Source organism: Pempheris klunzingeri, chromosome 4, assembly GCF_042242105.1.
Source record: "Pempheris klunzingeri isolate RE-2024b chromosome 4, fPemKlu1.hap1, whole genome shotgun sequence".
Taxonomy (NCBI): domain Eukaryota; kingdom Metazoa; phylum Chordata; class Actinopteri; order Acropomatiformes; family Pempheridae; genus Pempheris; species Pempheris klunzingeri.
The window spans coordinates 15,744,522-15,769,311 of record NC_092015.1 but is presented as its reverse complement, the minus strand read 5'-3'; the positions used below and the strand labels follow the sequence as shown (position 1 = coordinate 15,769,311).

The 24,790-nt window shown below is 41.4% G+C and overlaps 1 protein-coding gene across 1 annotated transcript in view; it reads right to left on the bottom strand.

Annotated features, from left to right (window-relative positions):
- gucy1a2 (guanylate cyclase 1, soluble, alpha 2) overlaps positions 1-24,790 on the bottom strand; it is a 35,544-nt gene that overhangs the window by 2,054 nt on the left and 8,700 nt on the right. Inside the window, exons 3-7 of the mRNA XM_070829517.1 lie at positions 23,348-23,472; positions 20,122-21,032; positions 7,955-8,167; positions 6,575-6,847; positions 4,556-4,699 (exon numbers count right to left, since the gene is read on the bottom strand). Of these exons, the coding sequence (XP_070685618.1) occupies positions 4,556-4,699; positions 6,575-6,847; positions 7,955-8,167; positions 20,122-21,032; positions 23,348-23,472 (1,666 nt within the window). The remainder of the gene's footprint in view (positions 1-4,555; positions 4,700-6,574; positions 6,848-7,954; positions 8,168-20,121; positions 21,033-23,347; positions 23,473-24,790) is intronic.

Genomic DNA, 24,790 nt, shown 5'->3' with positions numbered 1-24,790 from the left:
CACACACACGCCCACACACACACGTCCACACACACACACACACACACACACAGTAGATTTCTAATAATCTACTTGAGCATCTCATCACCTAGGTATCCAGCGCCACTGTGTGCATGCCAACACACTGCGAGGTAGTCATGACAACAACAGGCGAAGGGGGTAGTGAGGTAGAAAGAGCATAGACAGACAGAAAGACAGAAAGAAAGACAATGGGGAGAGAGAGAGACAAAAATACACTTCTAATTAGATGGCAAAACCTTGACAGCAGAGGAGGAGAGATAAAGAAAACGAGAGACAAAAAGCAAGAGAGAGAGAGAGAAAGGGCTGGTAGGTGCATGAGTGTGACCTATTTTTCAGCTAAACTGCTTACAGATGGCCATGCACTTGTCTGTCGGTCTCTAAAACAGACAACCACTCAACAGACGCACACAAACAAGTCTGCATCCAGTGCCCACTCTGCTCTTTATTTCTTAGTCTCAAAACACAGACACAGTGACACTCGCACACTCTCTTCCCCTCCTTTTCGCCATGAGTCAGCATCCATAGCACATGGCCCTCGGTGAGCCAATGAGCAAATGGTGCAGCAGCACTGACGACCAATCACATTCCAGCCTGTGGCCGAGCTGACGGAAGGATACGGAGATGGAGACAGACTGAGACAGAACGAGGAGGGAGTTGTTACAGAGTCAATGTTGTTTCATATACACTCAGTTGCCAGTTTATTTAGGTACACCTAGCTAAAACTACTGCGGTCTAATGCCGCAGCCCTGCATTAAATCCTACCTTCATGAGGGTTATAATGTTCAGTTTTTGTTTAACTAATTAAGAGTCGTGTTGATTCAACTGTATGGTCAGTTTGGAGGCTGTAGTTTGCAGTCGTGGACAAAATGTTGGAAATACCTGTCAGTACAATGCAGTACAGTTCAACTGCACCCCAGACTGCTGCCTCCAAAATCATAATGAAATTGAAGTTAAACAGCAATCTGTCACCATGATGTCACCATAGACTTTGGGGAAATGTGATGGGTACATTTCATAGACTAATCAATTTAAAAAGTAAGACAGCAGGCGGGGGCAGATTAATCAATAATGAAAACAATCGTTAGTCACGGCCCTGAGGGTTTTGCAGGTCTTACATTTATATGAAAATTCAAGTTGATTGATAGGTGCAACATTACTCATTGCTTCTTGGTGATGTATAATTACATTGAAAACCAAATTCTTAGCTTGCACGTAATCCAGTAACTACGATTATTTTATAACCAACCCCCTTGCCTACGGAAGCAAAGGTATTTCATTTACTGAAGGATCTGCTACTATATCAAACTGTATGTGAGGATGATGGTGATCTCAGATTTGTTGTAGAGGGGAAAAAGAAAAGAAAAATAGATAAGAAATAATCACACAGTCAACTAGTCACCTTTGTCAATATATATATGTGTGTGTGTGTGTGTCACTTTTGTCTATATATATACACACTGTTGCCCATAAAGTTGGAATAAAATGATTTTTACCTCTTCTCATGAAATGATTGTGACAATGTGATTTATTCTTAATAAATAAAGTGTATATCTTCTCAACTTTATTGATCAAACTCTTCCAAATATATCACAGTGAAACGTAAACCACAATTAACCTTTGCAAACTGTGTATTCAGGCTTTATATATATATATATATATATATATATATATATATATATATCTGTGTTCCAGGATCACTCTCTCCATTTCTCTCTCACTAAACATTTCCTCTCAGTTCGCTTTCACAGCTCTCATGCTAGTTTGCATAACAGTGCAACATTGGCTGTAGTTGAGTGCACTCACTGAACAGCATTTATCATGTTCAAGTGCTGGATATCTGTATAACTCTTCTTTATATCAACGTGAAATGAGGAGAGATAAGAAAGACAAGAGCATAACAGAGAGTGCAAAATATAGACAAGTAGAACAAGAATAAAAAGTGAGAGGAAAACAAAGTGAGAAAAGTGAAGAGGAAAATGAAAGGAGTGAGCGGGGGAGAGGCTGAAGAGGAGAGAGTGAGGGAAGAGAGGAGGAGGGGTAGAGAGGGGAAGAGGAAAAATGGAGAGAGAGAGAGGGGAAGGGTGGAAGAGCAAGGGAGCAGGCCAAAAATGCTTGGCAAGGCCTTTCTATTTTGAGACAAATGGACAATGTTAGGAGCACAGCGTTACACAGAACAGTGTCCTGTCTGTTACTCCGCTATCTTCTCCGCTAGCTTCTTTCTCACAAAACGTTTTGCTCATGTCTGCGTCTCTATGTGTATCTTTTTTTGTGTAAAGTAATCACTTGGTGGCAAACAAAAATCGTAATTCAGCAAAGTCTTCTCAAACCTCAATACACTTTCAGTCATTTCAGCACGAGTTGCAATGTAAAAAGCATAAAGCTGGCTGAAGTCCACGTCTCAGTACTTTAAGAATTACCCAATATATGTGTGGCAGTCAGCCCCATTTAATGCCTTTGAATACATAAAAACTTTGTGGTTTGCAGCAATAGAAATAAACAGCGCACTTGTTAGGGGCTTTTTTTTTTATTTCATGAGCTTCGTTCATAATGAGAACAATATAGATTATCGTCATCCTTATCCTGTAATACGATGGAATGCACTTAAACAAAAGACTTAGCATAACAATAATGGCATTGTTTAAACATCTTCATCCAATGCTGTGTTACATTTGTGCGCTCTGTTTCACTGATGGTCTGTGCCAAACCAGAAATAAAATGTAACTTACTCTTTGTAATTACTTTGACTTACGTTTATGACATTGCAAGTAGGCACCCTGGACCCGCAAGGCGACCAAGGCACCCTAAGAGTGATGGGTGACCTTGACAGACTGAGGACAGGCATAAATAAATCATATCCTGTGTTCCCTTTTCATTCAACTGAATTAACATGAGAGATTTAAACTCAATTTCCTCAGTTGTGCCTCTTCCCTTCCCTCCCTAGTTAATGTACTCATCTTTTTTTCCGTGCAGAGCAGCTTCACTTTCTCTCTATGACTTCATAAGAGGGCAGAATTAAAAATAGGGAATGGGTGAGGCAGAGAGAGGAAGAGAGAGGTGGAGAAAGAGTAGACTAGACTGACAAAGCTTAGGCTGTTACTAACACAAACTAACACACAAACACGCCACACTCAGAAGCATATGGTACATAAATAGACCAAAACATCACATATATACACCCACACAGCACACATAGGCACATATAGTCATCTTCCATAAATGCATCTAAACACCCACGGACACTAGAGATGTCTCGATTCGATCCTAAGTATCACATCAGGGCCAATCTGGACATATTTTAAAGGATCAGTATCAGCTAAAATAAAGCTGGATCAAAGTCCATTTATTTCTGTGCATTACGAAATCTGTCCACCTCAGCCTGCTAGTGTTGTTAGGTCTCCTCTGTCTGTCTCATTGGCAAAGAGCAGCGTGGAGAACATTCAGCTAATAGCTTCTTTGCTGTTTTTGGTAGAATGACACATGCAGCTGGGTGGGAGAGAATTTAAGTATAACTTAAACACATACCTTTTCTCTGTTAGGCAGCATCTCTCGCTCTTTTATAATTCCATATTCTCCTATTTTAACCCCTAAAACAAAAACTGCAAAACTATAATGCAAGTTTAGACAAATTGACAACGATATCTGCAGATATTTAATGTGTTCTTATTGTTCCACAAGGCCTTGAATATCTCAGTCAGTGTGTTACTAAGTTGTATTTTCTAAACACTAACTAGCTGATGAACTCCAGAGAGTGCAGACCAAAGCTGCACAATGCTTTCCTATTGTATTGATGCAAAACATTTTAATCTATTATTTTTATTACAATATTTTAATTTAAAAAATAACTGAGAAGTGTCAAAGGGCACATGGAGTGACTACCCCAAGTAACACATGGCTAATAGCAAAATCCAGACTTTTTTCTATCACCTTAAAAATGAGGAATTTCTCAATCAATGTTTCTCTTAATGGAAAAGAGCATAGATTGATTGAGTAAATCCAATGTTTCGAATATCATTCATCAATCTGTCAATTAAGATCTCCTATATCTACATCATCCATCTTCCCCTTTTCCACAATTAATCCATCCATCAGCAAACCATGTCAATCACAACACAAACCCTTCCATTCAATAATGTATCCGGTTATCACCATGGCAACAGCACACGATGCTGCGTGGCCTCGACTATCAGTATGCGTCAAACAGCTGAATCAGCCACAATCAGGAGCTGGTTTGTGAGAGGAACAGCGGGTTAAACGTAAAAACAAGACTTGAGCTCGATAACCAGCGGTTGGACACACAATTTAGGTTTTTCCTGGAATCAGGAAGTGCGCACACATTTGGATTTTCGCGCATGCGCTCAGGCACGGACTCTCACACAGTACAGAAAACATCAGTCAGGACGACAACACAAATGCAAAAACCCTCACAAGGTTACGGATACATAAAGAGACAAAGCAAACACAGACACAGAGTCAAAGTCATGTGGCCACGTAACCTAATAATCTCCCGCATGGTGGAGGGTGAATGAAAACTCACCTTGATAGGTCTCCCATCGGGGGTCAGCACTTCTTCTGAAAGTTCCATCATCTTCAGAGCCATGTGCGCAATTGGTTTTGCGTGACTGTCGACCTTCTTGTGCAGTCCTCCTGCCACACAGTAGGCATCACCTATTGTCTCGATCTGGATGAGAAACAGGGAAAAGAAAGGGGAAAATAATAAGCGTGGCTGTGTGTAAATGTTGATGTTGTAAAACCAAGTGATTCAATAACCATCCCCACTGAGTAGCAGAAATGAAGAGCACTCCTTCACTCTTCTTGTAATATAAGAACTACAATATCTATTTCCCTCTCTTTGCCTGCATCATTCAAAAGCCACTCACAGCACCTTGCACTCCCTCTGACCCGCTCTGAGAAGCCAAAAAAACCCGACCATAAAAAATACAAACATTTCCATTAATACTTAACAATAATTTGCAGACACAAACATCCTCTACAGCACCCGTCCCAAAATTTACTGAAATGCTGCTTCCCCTTTGCTATGTATTGGCACATAAATTCAGCCCATGATCACAAAAGCTTAAACTCTATTAAAGGTTTTAGAGTTTTACGATATTTCATCGAAGGCCCAAGAAGTTGGTTTATTACATTTTCTTTGTAAGGAAACATGAGCAATATTGAATCTAAATGCATATATTGTATATTGTACAGTACCAGAGCTAGCAGACATGTTGAGGCTTTCATTAATTTGGACAATTTACCTAAACTATTAATCGTCCCAATTGAAGACTTTTTTTTGTATCTATTATATGTTCCTCTCTAACATCTATGTGGAAAGCACAGTTGGCAAATGCTAGAAAATTCTGCGTGAATGGTGCGTTGCTTTGGCCATGACACTAAGGGCTCATATCGAAACCTTAACAAAAGCTGTATATACAGACGAACTAACATTTAAGCCATTAAATCAAGTCACTGCTACTGCAGTAGTAGCAAGTCTCTGAGAATGACTTCCCAAAGCCGAATTCTAAACGAGCATGTCAACAAAGCAAACGAGCAGTGCCACTTCCAGGGATGTGTTGCCATATTTCCAGTAGAAGCAGCGAGCTAGGTGTCATGACAGCTGACACAGTCCTTATGAAGAAAAAATAGATAGCACAAGAGGAGAAAAAGGAGGGGGAAAGAAAAACTAGGAGACAAACTGCTCTCATTTAGGCCTGCCACTGGCGAAATCATTTTGACAGTAACCATGACAATAGCAACATATGGGTGCCTCAATCTCCCCACCATGTCCTCCTGTTCCTGCTTTCTCTTCTACACACACACACACTCACTCTTCAACTGCTACATACATAAAACCCTCTTAGAAACACTCTGTTTTCCTCTCTGTACCTCTTCTTCTCTTTCCCCAGGATTCGGATAGATAACATTTCTGATAGATAACACAGAAGAAAAGCATGTTTTCATGGGGAAGTATATGATGTCACAGGGACTGAGGTAATGAGATTAGATAAAGACAATGGTGATGATGGAGAGAGACAAAGGTGGAAAGAGTAAAAAGGAATTGAAATACTGATCCGATGATAGAAGGTAAGGAAAGAGGGAAAAAAAACAGCCGACTACAGTGAAGACTGTAACAAAGCCCAAAGCCCAAAGCCTCTCCGTCACATGGACAATGTTGACACATCTTTGTTAAGCTCCCACAGACTGGCCATTAATCAGTTATTTTTTCCACAACACAGTATATCCTGTACACACAGACAGCTGCGACGTACCTGAAACATTTAGCTGATTTAACACAACTGGTAACGAAGGTAAATACCCCATGAATAGGGAGCTACAGCTGTCACTTGCTGAAAAGTATCTTTTATGAATTTATCTTTTATGATGATCTCCTCCCGCACAAATGTGCACATAAACCAACAAAGCCATTACAATTTTAAAGAAATCTGTTGATTGATGAAACCTCATCCAATGTAGTATGCCTCCTCCCAATTCCCCCACCTCAACAGGCATTACCACCTTACATAAAGAAGAAGCATGCATCTTTCTGTTTACTGACCTTATAAACATCCAGGATGCCGCACTGGTAGTCGAAGCGTGTGTAAAGCTCGTTCAGCATGGAGATGACCTGCATAGGTGTGCACTGGGCACACACAGCGGTAAAACCCACGATGTCTGAGAACAGCATGGTAACATCATCAAATTTGCGAGCGGGAACCGGCTGACCCTGCCACAGCTTCTGTGCCACATCGCCTGGAAATATGGAATAAAGGAGATCCACCGTTCTCCTCTTTTCCTCCTCCAGCGCCTGGTGAGTCCGCTCTAATGTGGCCTGGGAGAGGAGAGAGGAGAAGGAGATTGAGAGGTTTGTCTCTGTGCGCTTAGCTTTGAGATGAGAAAGTGCTGCACCACATCAAACTGCTAGTGCATGAAAATGTAGTTGTGTATTAAACTGATTTATGTTTGATTGTGCGTATCTTCATATACATTTGTGTCTGCGGGCCAAATCTGTCTGATGCAGAGCTATACCATTGCTCAAGCAGACAAGTCAACTAAGATACAGCTATTTATAACAGTGGCCAGGGGGAGCAGTCGCAAGCAGAGAGTGATGTGGTGAGCAGATGCACAGGATTGGATCAAGACTCACTGACTTAGTCAACGGTAATTTGAAAACAAATTATAAGAGCAAGTCCCAGGAGCCATGTTCTTCCAGCCAGTATGGATCTAAACAGGCAACACTGAGATTTAACCAGTAAGTACAGTGGATGCAATACATTTAACATGTTTGCATCAGTCTCACAATATAAATTCATGTCATGTAAATGTCATTCCATTCCTGTCTAAAGTGTAAATATCCTATGGTGTAAATATTTATTTCATTTCATCACAATCCATATATTTATATTTATATTTATTTTTGCAATTTTTGTCTTTTCTATTGCTTTGTTTTTTTTTCACTCTCCCTGTTTATATTGTTGCTGCTGTAACAAGAAAATTTCCCCCTATGGGGGATCAAATAAAGAAGTCTAAGTCTAAGTCTAAGTCTAAGTAAAGACCTACCAAACATATTAATTCAGCTGTTGTCATTTGTTATTGTGATTAGTTGCCTGTAGCCGAGAACTGGGGTTCAGGTTCTGCATCCTTTCTTGTAGGCATTCAGTGAATGTTGTGGCCTGTTGGTGGTAACTAAATCCCCTGGACATACCAACAAATAATTTGTTGCGTAATCAATCTGCGTTGTGACACAAGTGAGTGCTGAATTCTAAAATAATGCTGAGATTATGTGATCGGTTTACTGTAAATGTATCCATGGTGGCTAAAAAATTCCAGCAGATGGAAAATGATATTTTCACACAATTGAAGCCATGGCAAACTGGTCTACTAAAGTGGAGTTTCCTCAGCTGCCCTGCTCTGTAAATATAAATGGACACCATTCTACCTTAAGTTTGTCCATTCTCTTCTTCAGGCCGTCCTGGGCCTTGGCCTGCTCGCCCACCAGGATAACGTCCCGTGTGGCATCATGGATGGGGATATCTGACAGGTGGAGGCCCCTGCCCATCAACTCCTCCAGTTTATCGACACGTGGCGAGCCCAGGAACATCAGGGAGCAGGACTCGGGCACATGGATCATCTGACCCTTCAACTCCATAACCTGGCAGAGAGAGCAATCAAATGGGAAAGAAAAGGTGGATTAAGAATTTTTCAAATGTTTTTATAGACATGAACTCAGAGAAAATGGAAACAATATAGACAATCCTGATTATATGCCGTTTGAATTGAGAGACTTCCGCGGTGGTTTATATTCATTATCAGCATCTCTTTATCATATATGTCATGTCCACCTGATACCTCTCTAACCAATGAGTCACATCACAGGACAATAACACACAAATTATTTACTGCATTTGTAGTTAACTACTCTACTGACTGCCTCTTCAATAATTTATCTTTATGTGAATGTCGATGATTGAATGTAATGTAATGATTTTCCACCATCCAACTTCATTACAGGTCTATGGAAACATCTCAGAGTCACATCGCGGCCATATATTTGGTCATTTAGCTTGGAAATGCATGAACGGACAGACATAAAGCTGTTTTCCCTACAATGCTCTAGCGTTATGGATGATGTTCTTGAGAGAAAAATAAGCAAACAGCCTCAACCGTTTTTCTACTAACATACTGAAAGGTGTAATAAAAGTGTATAAGTATAATGTACCACACACATATAAGTTAAAATAAAGTGTTTAACATGATTCTCATCTGTATAGTAGATTAAACAAAAATGTGCAGAATAGACAGAAGGCCTTGGTCAATAGATATATGCAACCCCACCTCTATTACATTCAATTTATATTCTATAAAAACATGAATAACAGCATACAAATAATGAATATAAAGCATACAAACATGCCTTCCTATACTTAAATACCCGCACACATACACATTCATATGTATGCACACAAGTGCTTAACCACATGTATACACACACGCACACACACACACACACACACACGCACAATGTTGTATACACAACCCATATTCTAATTACAACAACAGGAGATTACTGTGATTTAGTGAACACTTTAAATTGCATTTAGCAAGGCCAGAGTCTAATGTATAATGCATGCTGACCTGTGTGCAAAGAGCCTGTAAAAACCGGGTAAACTGGTACTGGTGACCTAGTTATTATAGAGACAATCCTGTCATCACAATAATGTCACTGGTTTGAGTCACATAGTCCATCAAAGCGTCCTTTGAACAGCAACTACTTGACCTTAGATCATATTTATATATGTCTTTGAGGATAAAGTATTTGAGTGGGTATCAGACAAATTAAGAAGAAACCCTGTCAGTCCAATACAGATATATATGTCAGAAGATATGATGATTTAAAATTTTTTTTTTTAAAAAAGACTGCAAATCCACAAACAATTGCAGTGTTATTGCCAACAGTGTGAATAAATATGAATAAGAAGTGGTTTCACTCGCTTCTTGACATTTTGTTCACAAGCACTTACACATGATGACAAATATGTGCAGGACCTGCTGAATGTCCTTAACACAGGTGTGAAGAGCACAAACAAAACAGAGAGAACAGCCTCTTACTCCTTACAGATACAGAAGAGAAAGATTGATACAGGCACGGGTGGCTGAATACCTAAGGAGATGATGAGGAAAGACATTACTGCTCTTTTGAATATGACTCTTAGCTGTTTCATGGTGCTAACTACCTCTGCTAGAGGCCCTGAGGATAAGCCACTCTTCTTCTTCTTCTTCTCCCTCAGCACGATTCCTCTCCCTTGCTCAGTCCTTGCCCCTGTTCCCTCCTCCTTTGTTGCTTTTTCTTTTCTGCTTCTCTCTCCATCTTCAACTGTCTTTTATGCCCCATTCTCTCTCTCTCTCTCTGCTCTTCACTCTGTCTCTTCCATTACTTCTCTCTCTTTCTCCATAGTGTCAGATAGATTATTCCGCCAGTGAGCACACTGCAGCCCTGTTTTATTTATAGCACAAGGCTCTCCTAGGTCTGCATAATACATACAGTCTACAACTACACACACACACACACGCAGAATGCATCCAACAGGGAGACGCACACACTGCCTCTAACTGTCTGTTTCTCAGAAACACTGACATACATACATATAAACACACATGCAAACATGTATGCACATATGCAGCCTACAGTCCGCAGGGTCCACGTTCAAGACACACCCATCCCCTGAAACACAACTAGGTGTCATCCAGTTAGTATGAACTATAACACACACACACACACACACACACACACACAAACACAAACACAAACACACACACACACACACACACACACACACACACACACACCATTCATTACATTGTTTTCTGCTTCTGTTTATATATTTAGCTGACAACCAAAAATATGCAAAATACGTACCTGAATTAGTCTAATAATAAAACATAAAAAAAAAGAGAAATGCACGTCTGGATTAAGACAAATAAAAGCTGTGCAACTTTTAATTGTCTGGGTGGAAATCAATATTGGAAACAGAACAGAAGATTAGTGGTCAGATTTGCATTGGGCCGTATTTTTTGAAAATAGAGGTTGTGTGTATAATGATAGAAGGCACATATGGTCCGAAGTGTCTATGATGAAAAATAAGAAAGCTACTGGTGAAAAATGGGCCATATTGCATAGTTTCATCAAAAAAAATGTATGTGCAGTGGGAAGTCATCCAGAATAATAAAATTTTGTTTGAAATTGCGATTTCCAAACAAAGCTAGACGTCTCTCATGACATTGTCAAGTAGCACAAGACTATTGGAGTTGTTGTCGTCTATATCAATTACAAAGGATTTTTTTATGCTGAGAAAACGAGCAGCAACTCAGTAACAGGAAGACTACCCCGATATAAATTCAGTACGTATATCTATTGGAAAAATATATGTAAGCACTTTGTGGGATGAGACTGCAACAGTTACAGTTTATGTGATTTTAATTATTTGTTACAAGTGTGTTTTCCTATGATTCAGTTTGTTCAGGTAAGCCTTGCAAAAATTGCTAGATGCATTTTAACTTTACAGGCACCACCTGGAACAACTCCGAATCAGGGCGACCTTAAAAAGCCCCCAGGTTAAAGCTAAAGCTGCTACACTGTGAAGTCCAGACTTAGCCAGTTTCCTGTGTGCATTGTAATACCTCAAATGTGGGTTGCCCTACATCGCAGCATCAGGGGGCGGGCCCAGTCAGCTGCCTGCAACTTCATCAAGTCATCCTGCAGGAGTGGCATGACCTTCCACAAGGACTGCGAGACGACTGCTGTTAATGTTCACTGTGTTGCTCTGTTTCGTTTTTCTGTAACCGTTTCACTGTTTTTTCTTGTTACACAATGAAGGTTAAAATTTCAATCTAACATCTGTGATTGTACAGCAGGTCCACCTTACTTTCAGTGTCTGTCTCTGTGTCTTTGTCACTCTCATTTTCTGTCTTACTCTGTCACAAACTCACACACAAACTGATGCACAGATACAAACATACATGGGCGCGCACACACACATCCCTGGAGGCAGTTGTGTTGGCCTAGTTGTACGTCTCTGTTTAACTCAGCACTCTCCTCTCCTTCTGCCTGCATCTCTGTCATCACAGCACAGAGACAGAGGAGGTGAGTGAACGAAGGAGGAAGGAAGGGCAGAAGCAACACAGAAGCAACACAGAAAGAGGGGGAAGGGTAGCAGAGCCGCGAGACAGAGAAAGTGAGGTGGGGAGGCTGAACAAAAGAAGGGAGAAAATTATGAGCAATAATAGCATTGAAGAAACAGCTGGACGGATAAGGGAAAGAAAGGCAGGGAGTGAAGAAAAGGGACGTGGTGAAAGCTTGATGAGACAGTAAAAACGCAATAAAGAGACAACAGCCCAGTCAGAAGGCATGATTGGACTTTAGGGAGGCAGAAAGTAGAGAAGGAATGTCACAAGTATTTTCATAAAATCAGATGAAAACACAGCAAACTGTCTGAAAAAGCCAGTATGCTGTGCCTTAGTGCAGTATGTGGTAGTGATTCTTCTTTGCAGCAGGTTGTTACACATTTACACTGAGCCCTTGTTCAAGGTCACTGCACTGTCACCACGAGAAAATAACATTTTTTCAAGGTACTTCTGCACTTGTAACTCTGGGAATACTTTGTCGATAAACTATGCTTGTTCCAGTGTTTATAATGTTATATATCGGGGCATGAAAACAGCTTGTGCTGTAAAAATAAAACCATTATATTGTTAATATTTTTTATATTTTTAATTTAATATATTCTTAACTAATAATCTACTCTAGTATTACTTCCTTTAAAGATACATTGACAGTTAGTATGTAGCCATGTAAACAAGACCAATAAAGGGCATCTAACTGGACATCCCAAAGACACCCACATTGAGATGGTGAGGGTACCAGCATGCAGCTACAAGAGTAACTGTCAATGTTAGCAGGCACCATACTTTTCCAGACCCTGACAGATCAGCGGGAAACCTACCCAGCAATACTTCGATTTTTTTAGGGATCATTGAGAACCGCTTCTGTCCCACCTGACTCCTAGTGCTCACTCTGTGTGCATATTTGTGTTGTGTTTTCTGTTCATGCACGATTGAGATCTGCATTACCTTCCACAAGTCTACGTAAACGCTGTTGTACCATAGTGAGCCCTGGGCAGCACGCACTCCGCTTGGTCACATTTTACGTGTAAGGATTATCAGAATGTACAGATTCAGGTTGCTATGGCCATAGGCAACAGGGAGCTGGAGGTAGATGAAAAGGAGATGAAAAGGGCCACAGGTGGAAACAGAGGCAGAAAAAGAGGGAGAGACGGTAGCGAGAGACACAGGGAGAGAAATGGAAAGTAGATAAGGAGAGAGGGAGAGAGAGACAGAGTGAAGTGGAGAGAAGGATAGCAGGAGGTGGAATGGATAGGTAATGGATGGTCTTTTGTGAGCAGAGTCTCATTTGCATGAACAAGCACTGAGCAGCAAAGAGTCAATGAGTCAGCCTCTCTCATCCCTCTCTCTCTCCTTCTCTCACCCCCAACCCCCCCGCACACACACACAAACACACACACACACACACTGCTGCAATGCTGTTATCCTGCCAGACCCTGGCTATATTGTGCCGTACTCTTACATCCTACTCTCGCGGCTACACGTGTACACAACCACAGGTGCACACAGTCACACACGGCATGCAGCCCAGTCCTTTGCTGTTTCAGATGAAAGAGTCAGCAGAAACTTCAAAATGCTGATGTCATTTTTTTTTTTTTTTTAAATCACACCTGTGAGGTAAATTCATTTTACACAAGAATTAGAGTTTTTTAAATGAGGCTTAGTCGAATGAACCAGTGTCAGTGCATGTTTGTATTGCAGGAACTTTGCAAGCAATGGTAAAATCAACACTGATTATGTTTAAATGCAAATAAGTATGGGTAATCCGTTGATAGCTTTTGTTTGAGTTGCATTGAATGGAGCCCTTCAGACAGAAAACAGGAACACAATCAGTCTGCACCAGATTGAGAATCTGATCTAGATGAAACATCAACAACAGACCTTTTTGAAATGGGAAGTTAATGGGGGGAAAAAAAAGAATCAGCCCACTTCATGTAAAAGCATAAATTGCACCAGAAAGCTGAATTTATTTGCATACATTACTTCCTCATCCTTCTTCAGAAATTTGGTCATGTAGTTTGAGATTCACTTTTCATCCCGAGAGAATGAAAAGTCCATTTCTGCTGCTTTTTCACCTAGAAAAAAAAAAGTTTACACACTGATACCTAGCTTTTTTTTCCTTCAATAATTAAAAGCAGTGTCAATCAAAATCTATGGTGCAGATATGTCAATTCAATAAAATGAAGAAAATAAGGTTTTTAATGTGACATTTACATCAAAACCATCTACCATAATAAACATCGTTTTTATAAATGAGAGACCCATGAGACCCGTACACAGTAATAGCCATGGGGGCCACAGGTTACACATTCAGCAGGTGTCTTGCAAAGCTGGCAGCTGCCTAGAACCGAGCAGGCAGTCTCTGGTGAGGCAGCCATGAGTTTCACGGCTGCAGCAGCAAGGACGCACACCTTCTTGACTTTACATTCTTCACCAGGCTGTTGGAAGGCTTCAAATACAACTTGAAGGTCACTGGAAATGCTCGGGTCTGTGCTCATAGTTGGGCTACAGAGAAAAAATGTGATGCTAAAGCTGAGAGACTCATCTACACGTAAAAAAAAATCCTGCTTGTTATGTACTATGCTGATCTCTGATTTCTAACTACTGCGATCAAGGTCCCTCCGATAACTTGTACTGGCTTCATGATGAAAAACGTAAAACTGAAACAACCCCTGCATCTCAAAATGAGTTATGCTTTGGCAATCCTTCCTTTAAACTATCTATACTGAGTCTTTCTGGCAACAACCACAGTGCTGAGATAGCCAGAGTGATGTCCATTTTAGGACATTTCACATGGTGAACAACAGTGCACACTGACCGACATTACTGTAAATGCACCAAATGTTATCCAAATGCTGTTGTTATTTTCAGCTCGATATAACTCCAGTGGACTTTTTTGAGATAGTAGAAAGTTATTTTTTTTCTCTTTGCATGATCACTTCTTAATCGAGATAATCAAAATCATTAAGAGAATAGATCAAAAGTAAAAGGGATCAAGCCAACAATCGTATTTCTATTCTGTTTTTCTTTGTTTCAGCAACCAAAACTAAAGCCTGAACATGTCATGTTCATTACTTGAGGTGTTGTCTCCTCGCCTCTATGCCTCTTTTCATTCTCCCTGTTTTGTAAATGTATCAAGAGGAGACAAAGACAGAGAGGGAAGTGATTTTCAAAGCCCCCTCCACAGAACAAACAAACCACCACGGTGGTGATTTATCTAGATACAGATCAAAGGTGGTGCTAATGTCAAAATTCTCTTTGTGCTCAGACACACAGGTGCACACATGCACAGGCAAACGAACCTCAGCCAGTAACCCCTACAAATGCAATACAGTAACGTCACCATACTTCTTATTTAACTAACAAGTATGATGTTGGAGATTTGAACATCCTGATGCTTCGCCAGGAAAGTACTCCTGGGCCTTTAACCAATCTTCCTTGTCCTCAATCTCCCCTTTTAACTTGCCTATTACATCGAGCACAGGGATAACATCTGAACACTAGACAACTGCTGATCCAGGCTCCAGCTCTTGCTGTATTTTTGTTCTAAACATCGAAGATTCACACATACTCTTCACTTAGACCCATTAAAAAGCACTGACTCATCCTGACACATCCTAACCAGCGTTTTGACTGTTTGACCCACAGACTTTGGGAACTTTTGGATGTTTACAGTAATGGCATCACTACTGTGGAGGCAGGTGTTGTGATTCATGGATTCTCTGCCTCATGTCTCATCCTGTTATTTTCAAGAGAAAGAAAATATCAGCATCCAGTTCCACTTGCCTCAAAAAGTGAGGGCGTTACCTTGTGCATCATGTCTGACAACCAATAACACACACTAAACACACATTCTGGACTTATTTAGCTCTTTTCTTCAAAGCATCTGCACTCACAAACAACTGCCCACACAGCTGTCCTACTAATAATCAAAAGCTTCGCCAGGTCAGTGGAGCTTGAAGGGGTTAAATCCATCAATCAGTCATTCAATCAAGCGCATGTCATGACGAAACTACATTCTGTGTGTTGAAAGACCATAAAAGAGCATAAAATCTAATCCAGCCAGCGTAACAACAGGCTAATGTGTGTCAAAAATCTCTGTTTGCCGGAGGCTGCGACACCAGGCAAGGAGGATTCATATTGAGGGCACAGGAGACGGAGCTGTGAGGCAGATGAACAGGCTGATGTGCTGGTTGGAATAGAGCTTTTGACAGTGCAACCTGTGCAACCTCCCTTGTGTGCCGACCACAGTGCTCACACTAAGCAGGGAGACAGATGCGATTTGACCTTTTCAGTTGGTCTTTGGGATGTCTTTTGCACAGCCCGTGTCCCTGGGCGAAGACGGGAAAGAAAATCCACTACAGGCCACTCAAATACACACGCACACAGCGCAGCAGAGGGGAGTGCTCTTTTGTGGCCTCTTTACCTTGGCCTGTCGCCTTCTCTTGCTGCCCTTTCTGGTGAAAATGTCAGCCCATCCTTCTCTTTCTCTCTCTCTCTCTTTGTTCTGCTTCCCTGCCCAGGTGACACAAGATTCATATGGTAAAAATAAAAAAAAAAAAACACTTGGAGGCAGTGTCTGACTTAAACTTCAGCAGTGCCAGGCCTGATCACTGGTGACACGCACACTAAAGGGAATAGAAAAGGCAGCTACACTGACTCATGAATGCGCTCAAGTCCGTTTTCGACCAGCGGTCTGTAGAGAGGGGAGAGATGAGAAAGGCCGATGATTATAGAGCCGCTGCACAGAACCACAACGCTGATACTTCAGCTCACCTTGAACTCGAATGCGATTCTGGGACTGAACTTCCTGACAGTAATCTACGTTCATTGCCAATCCCACTCATCTGGCATCCAAAGAGGCCAAAACTCAAATGTTATAAATGGTTTATTTCGAAAAAGCACTACATCCTACAGAACAGATGCCATTAAAAATAAGTTAAACATTTCTAACTGGGATAGTGTTGCATCATAGGCTGTAAAAGCTCACTAGCACTTTCAGTAAAACACATATTTGTGAGTGATCCGATGTGTTCAACTACCACAAGATGTAATCCAGCCAATCACAGAAAAAGCAGAGTGGAGCGTGCCTTATCAGGGAACTCAAATAGAGAACTGGAAACAGGAGAAAGGGGAAGACTCATGAGAGAGAAAGCGCTTTTAAGTAACTGTTGTTGCTTTTCCATTTTTGACAGCTGTAAACCCTTTTTAAACCAATTTACTGTCTGAATGAATAAGAGGGAGAAAATGAAAAAGCTGGGAATAAACGAGAGGAGAAACAGAGCAGGCTTTGTGAAAAAAAAAAGATCGAAATTGGAAAGCAGCAGAGGGGGAGAGACAATGACTTGAGAGTGAATTTATGAGCGATACCGACAGAGCAGATGAAAGCTAGAGAGGAAATGTACTGTAGTGGTACTTGAGGTCTAACTGTGAAGAGGGGAATCCTGCTCCCTCTCTGGGTGGAATGATATCATGTGCATCTGCATGCATGTATGGAGGATCTGTGAACATACATAGCCACGTTTTGTTGTCATCTGTTCAGATTAATGCAGTAAACCTCCAGGATTGGTTTATTTGGCTAAAGATAGGCCACCCAATTAGGGCTCTGTGTACATAAAGCTGAAACGCTATCCCAGCCTTTATACTGCAGTGCAAACAGCTTTCATGAGAGCAGGCCATATGGATCATTCATTTCTCAGACCTCCAAGTTCACAAGTTATGAAGTACTCACTACTACATCTAATCAAATTAACAAGCCACCATAGACCATGTCATATTTGGCTGATTATCTGATAAGCTGTTTAATCAGTTAGTGGATCAGCGGAAAACGAATTGGCAAAACGACAAAATGATTATTGGTTGCAGCCCTAGATAATGGTCAAGGGCAGTAATCCTTACCCCAGCTCTTACAACACATGCTTAAGTATGATATCTAGATTTATACAAGATGCACTGCCCCCTGTAATCCTTTGTGCATACAACTTTAACTTCAGGATTAACATGACATGAATTGAAATCTTGCATCTTGCAGCAAAGTTAACACACGAAGTTACTTGGCATAATCTGCGAATGCCAATTGTATCAGGTTTGTTTTGAAAAACATTGTATAACTGGTTTGAGTATCTTGTGAGTATTCTTGCTGTCTGGGGGATCTATTTACATCCCAGGGCAAAGACCAGTGCAAACTGCTCTATGACAAGGAGCGAAGAAATGACATGACAGGACCTTTAACCACACCATCTGCTTTTGGCTCCAGTTCTGAGGGGCTGTATATTCACATTTTGCCACTCCGTATGATGCATGAAATAACATAATTTTCTTATTTGGAGAAGCCATCTCTCCATTCTGTAAGTCATTTTTGTCCTGTGCCACTATGAATTGACACAGCTGTTTAAAAAGTACGAGACAAGTAAGTTAACTCTCTGAAAGGATAATGATTTACCACCATGCCATTTAATTAATTTACCATTTATATTCACCACACCTCATAGTGATGCTATGCCTGCACGTGCTCTGAAATGCTGAAACAATCCACGTGAGTAAGACCTCACAAAGTGCGGTGGTCATTCTCACAGAAATCCCTTTATCATCTGGTTCACTCACAAAATTAGTCCTCAGCTACACCAGACACCACTAAGATGGACAGCGCAGCAGGAGAAGAGAAACAGTGTAAAAGCAAAAGTTCAAATGTGTCAACAACCAGTAAATACAGCTGGGAGGAATTGTGTTCAACAAAAGTGTGAGAGCTGCCTCAGAATCAATGACACTAACAATATAATGACAGGTTAGGGTACCCTTTCTTTAATGGTCTATTGTTTTACCGCTACTGTTTGTTCCCTCAAAATTACAATCATGTTCCTCAAGTGACCAAAATGTACCTTTACACAATATTAAGAAACTGGTGTGTTTTGTTGCCTGGGGAGAGAGTATATACAGATCCAGTGGCAGGGAGAAGATCCCTCAACAGCTTCCCACCCACCAACCATTCATAGTGTCTCTGCAATGGTAACACACACCAAGACAAACACCTTTCCTCCTGTACCATCCAGTTGTCCAAACCAGTGTGCTTCTTCAGTACCAGTAAAACTATCAGAAACTGGTTTATACCTTTATGGTGGATAACAGGGTTTATATCCTCTCTAATTGGGCACCATTACATTCAGCCATTTTCAATACAAAGTCAAGATGCACAAACATACTGTACTTACACACAACACAGCACAGTGGCTAGACAGATCAATCTCTTCTCTGTCAGTTCTGTTTAGCATCAGGGTGTTTGGTGCTGACACCGACAGCCTGCGGAGACCATCCATTCAATAAAGGACTGGATATAGCATACAACTCGGATTGATTAATTGTTTCTGGCAAAGTGGAACCGACTCAAACCTCGTTCCTCCCATGCAAAAACATCACAGGCTTGTGGATGTGGGGCAGCATGTGGTGGAATGGCATTCGGTACAGACAAGAGTGCCATCAACAGTTTGATTTTTTTCTACTTTTTTTTTTATTAAGAAGCTACACCAAAACACTAAGAGTACCAAACCCTTCAGCCTGTAGGGCTGTCAGGACTTATATCCTCCTCCTAGAACACTCTGGAAACCTGTGTGTAATCATTCAGTGGGGACATTTGTAACAAACTGGACCTTCTTGTTTCAAATGAAACACTGGAAACTTTCATTTGATAACATAACTGCACGCAGATGGGGATTTTTAGACTTTTTTCCCACGACAGAAGGTCCTGGGCGTGACTATGACACAGAGTTGAGTGTATCAAATGCAAAAAGAAACGTGGTCATAACGCAACTCAGCAATTAATCAATGTGCTACTTAAATGGGTGGATTTTATAAATAATGCTCATTGTAATACTATGAATTACGTTCTTATGACTTATGGCCTATTTGCAAGTATCATTTGTAAAGTCTGATACCAGTAGTATCTAATAAGTATCTTATGCCAGAACTCCATTATTTTCAGCTTTCATTGTGCTAAAAGATTTGGTGATATACTGATTTATTACAATGAACATAGCCAGTGTGGTTTACTCTTCTCAGCAGTCTGCCTAACGTGGAGTTACTTTGCAGTGATCAAAAACTGATTGGCAGAGCCAGTTTTCAAATAAACTACCCATGCTCGTGTTCATTTTCATAATGGCATAAGTCACCCACTGCAACATTACAGCTTTTTTATGTGTTTTAATCATGTCTGGATGACAGCTGAGCTCCACGATGGCTACACAGACAATACTTGGATTCATCCTTGGTTTAGTCTCTTCAGGGCATTTGTTGATTAAAAACAGACAGCATACCAGCAGCCTATCTTTTACATTTGTAAATTGAATTGCAGTTAACCAGGCAGTTACTATTGTTACAAAAGGCGAAAAGTAGGATTTGGACAAACAGTGTCATCTGTTACTGTGATATCTTTACCTTCTCCTTGGTGCCAGCCTGTGTGGTATCGGGCCTGGTGCGGATGGTAAATGGGGATGCAAGCCTCAGGAGGATGCCCTGGAACGAAGGCTCCATCTTGGGCGAGACAATCTCAAAACAGTCCCTGAACGAGAGGCTCCGGTGAGGCTCAATGCGAGCCTGTCTCCTCAATCCTTCTCCAAGCTGCAGTAGCTCCATGCGAGGCCCCAGGACAAGGTGAAATGGAAAGGCACGGCAAAACGTGGCCAGGCCAATGCACAGATCGCTGGGGTTGTTGGAGAGTGAGAGAGGGGGGCGTTTAATGCTCACTGTGGCAGCATTTGGGAAGGAGGAGAGGGAAGGGGGGCACGTCTCCTGGATTTGGAAGGATAAGCAAACTGTGGGAACAGAGGTTGGGAAAGGAGAGGGAGGAGACGGGGATGAGGAAGGTGAGGCGGTGGGGGACGCAGTTGGGGTGGGGGTTGTGGAGTCACCGTCTGTCTGTTGTGTATCTTCATTGGGCAATAAGGGAGTTAAAGGTGGCACCTCTTCCACTTCAACTTCTGAGTGAAAGATCCGCCTGGCAACAGCTCTGATCAACCCTGGCATGACCAATCCAACAAAAGGGGCCGGGTTAAAACAATGAAGAAGCAACACCTTCCCTCTCCCATCTCTTTCTCCTCGCTGTCCAACTTTGTCCAATTTTATTCTCCCTCTCTCCTCCTCGTGGGGATCCTTGCACTGGAAGGAGGGGCTCTCGGATGAGGCACGACGCCCCGTGGAGGTGCGAATATGTTCCAAAATGGCGTCAAAGCCATTGAAGAAGTCCTGGAGGTTGCCGCCCACGGCCCGAAGCACTCGTTCATTTTCTTCAAAGCAGAGGCCAAAGAACTCCTCTCCAAAATGCTCTCGCAGCTCACAGAATGGTACTCCTGAGAGAGAGGGAATGTAAAACACCAATTGTCAGAGATGCAGAGCTGCACTTGTTTGAGGACGCACACCATTTTTTATATATAACATTTTATATAGTGATACACAATGCCTAACCCAGCCAATTGCACACAATCAAATGCCTACAATGACAAAAAAAAAACTCATATATGCAAATCAGATATTTAAATCATACATCACAATATGGTTAAGGAGACACGTCATTGAGCATTCCACACACTCGCATCTTGGTTCACTGCTTCTTTTACATGAAGCCTAACATCACCTCTGCTCCATGATATGTTTTGGCCACGATTCAACTTTGGCAAAAGTAATTTTAAGCATATCAACCAAAGAGAATCAGTGTTCAAAGTAATCAAACATCAAAGCTTTGCTAAAATAATGAATATTGATAAGATTAAATAATCTTGTCACATGCCTACTGACTGAATAATAACCGAGAAAAAAAATAGGATTAAAGGATTATAGCAAAATTAAAATTGACATTTGGTTTGAATAAAACCTAACACCACAAAATAGAAAAACATTAGAAAAATCCCAAAATAAACAAAAATTTGGAATGCACTAATTACCAGGGCACAACTAAACTAAACTAGAGAAAATTGCCAGCATTGCACTAAGAGGTGACGCTACTTCTAAACACATTTGAAAAATGCAGGTGTTGAAAACGCATGTAAAATTAGCATTAACAGATTAATGCTATACGTACGTTCAAACACACATTTACAACTTACATTGACGCAGTGCCCAGATATGTAAAAGTGAAACCCCACAGAACAATACTTGAAATTTTGTTGTGGCTGATGTGCACTGCAGGTGTGTAGGTGCTGAGACTGCAGTGACAAATCCTGTAAAAACTGCACTGTACCTCAAAAGAGTCACTTCACCAGCTCAAAAACACACAAAAATCATAAATTCAGATGAGTTTACCATGACACTTGGCACACAGAGCGGCATACACACAGCGGAGAGAGGTCAGATGGGATTGTGATAGTTGATAGCCAGATTGCGGTGGCATAAGCAGTGACATGGTCATTCCACCAAACTATTGGGGTAAAGAGGGTGCTAATCCTTGAGCTGAAGCTGATTTACACTCTAATGTTCCACTATGATCATCATGAGCTTTGGGTAGTGACTGGAAGAATTAAATCCCAGATACAAGTGGCCAAAAGGGGTTGTCTGCACAAGATGGCTTGGCTCTTAGGACATCAAGAAGGAGCTTAGAGAAGAACCTTTGCTCATTCTAACTCAAAGAAGTCAGTTGAGGAAGTTTGGGCACAGATGCTTTCTTTGGCATTAAGGCCTCCTGGACGCCTCCCTGTGGATGTATTCCAGGCACATCCAACTGGGAGGAGATCCCTGGACAGATCCAGAACATGTTGCAGGGATTATGCATCCCATTTGGCCGGGGAAAACCTCGGGATCGCCCAGGAAGAGCTGGCTTGGTTGACGGATGTCTGGGCTACTTGCTTAGCCTGCTGCCACCGTGACTCACATCCAGATAAGCCACATAAAATGGAGGGATAAATGGGTAAGAAAGACAAATGAGGAAGGTTAGAAAGAGATGGAGAGAAGTGAGGACGAATTGCAGGCAAAGACAGAAGGAGACAAAGAGAGAGGGAGCAGAGCATGGAGGAAAGCTGATGACTGAAGGACAGAGGAGTTAACACACACAGTGATAGTGTACAGTGCAGGTGACGCATACAGTGGTAGCTATGCACAACAGAAAGACAGGACAGAGAAGGAGGACTAGAAGGAGGTAAAACACTGCAGATAGAGGCAGGAAAAGATCTTAGATGCCACAGAGGGAGGACGAAGCTGTACTGAGTGACTCACCAGGACAACGTGTGTGTGTTTTTTCATGTTAGGCCATAGAGACTGTGTAAGCCTGAAGAGTGAGTCATACAGAGTGTGTGTGTTTTCGCATGTGTAAATAGTTGTATATTTGTGTCTATATGCGTGCTGCCTAGGCCATGATACTGTGTTTCCCTTTTTCATTTAAAGTGTCTGCAATGTGTTTTAGAGGTCCAGCCTCTAGGCGATGGCTTCGCGCTGTTGTGTAAGCCTCCACACACACACACACACACACACATCAACAAACAATACTGATACTGACGGACATGCACGGAAAGAGAGACGCAGTGCCTCTGTGTGTCTTGCCGCCTAATAAAAATAACACAACACAGTACAATCGATCCTAAGCAAAAACACAGCGAGAAACAAAGGGTTGAAAACTATATTTCGCTGTGAAACACAATAAGTCACACCCACATCTTACTTTACTTCACATACTTACCCAGTATGGTGGCCATGTACTGTAGGATTTGTAGGACATCTTCCTCTGAACCAGAATTTTCTAGAAATGGGCACTTATCCTCTCTCCGCTCCCTTTGCTTCTCCTCACTGGCAACTTCCTGACACCTGTCAGAGACACACACACCAAACACACGCAGGGTAAGTTATGATTAACCATGAGATCAGGAAATAACAATAAGGCGCAAATAAGCTGATAACAAAATCAACCTCCATCTGATCCCATCAAGATGTATCATGTACAATTGTTTTTAGCCATTATTTGTGCCAAAAGTCATTAGGATGAATATTTCACGACAAACTCTGCTGTCACCAGTTCTTCAGGACTATTTCTTCAAAAGAAAGCAGATCTGTTTAAAGCTTTTTGAGTGTTGCAGCTTATTCTGAATGACGGGGAGTTTGTGGAAAGACACTTGCTGCTGAGATTTTCAAAAGCCACTTTTCAGTGCAGTCAGCTCCATCTGCATGGACGGCTATTGTTTTTGTGATTTGGGTGACCTGACACTTTAATCAGCCTCTGTGTGCTCATACTTGTTGTTCACTGAGCAGATCCACTGAAGCAGCTGGACAACAGAAAGACAGGGAAATGATAATCAGGGAGGAGCAAGTGCGACTCTTTCACTTCCCAGCACAGATTTATTTTGTCAGTTGGGGAATTAGGCTAGAGACCCTCTAATCACAAGCTTATTTTTTAAGCTTTAAGGCCACAACTATAAGTGCTGTCCAACAGAGGGAATATAGTTTGCTTTCAGGTTGATTTGCTTTTTAGTACTGACAATAATTGTGTTATTGTGTATCAGATAATCATATAGAATGTTTATATGCATACACACATACTTGAAACACACACTCCTCATAGAGACACCAGTTCTGAAGGCCACCACTTAAAGTAAACTAGGGCTCAGCTCCATTGTACATGAATCAAGCATAGAAAAAAAGGTGAGGGACAAGAAGTAAGGGCAGTGTGTGAAGGTGAGTAGTCAGGAGAGAAACTCTGAGACCGTTTCTATATTTGTATGCAGTGTATGCTTCATGGACAATGTTAGCACGTGTTGTGCTTGGCTGAATCCTCTCTACTGAGTTTTACTGTTTTGACAGGGAGGGTCAGCGAGAGAGAGGCAGAGACAAAGGATGGAGTGTGTCTTTATGCATGTGTGTGTGTCTCTCTGAGAGCCAGTGTGACTGAAAAAGGACAGAGAAGAAGGGAGAATGAGGGGTCGCGGGGTCGGTGAAAGGCTCACAGAGACTGAACAGGTGAGTGACAGACAGACAGAGAAGTGAGAAAATAATAATAATAATAATAATAATAATACATTTTATTTAGAGGCGCCTTTCTGGCACTCAAGGTCGCCGTACAAGAAGACAGTAAAACAATAAAACATAGAAAATTCACACAATATTGAATAAGTTTACACAATATAAAAAG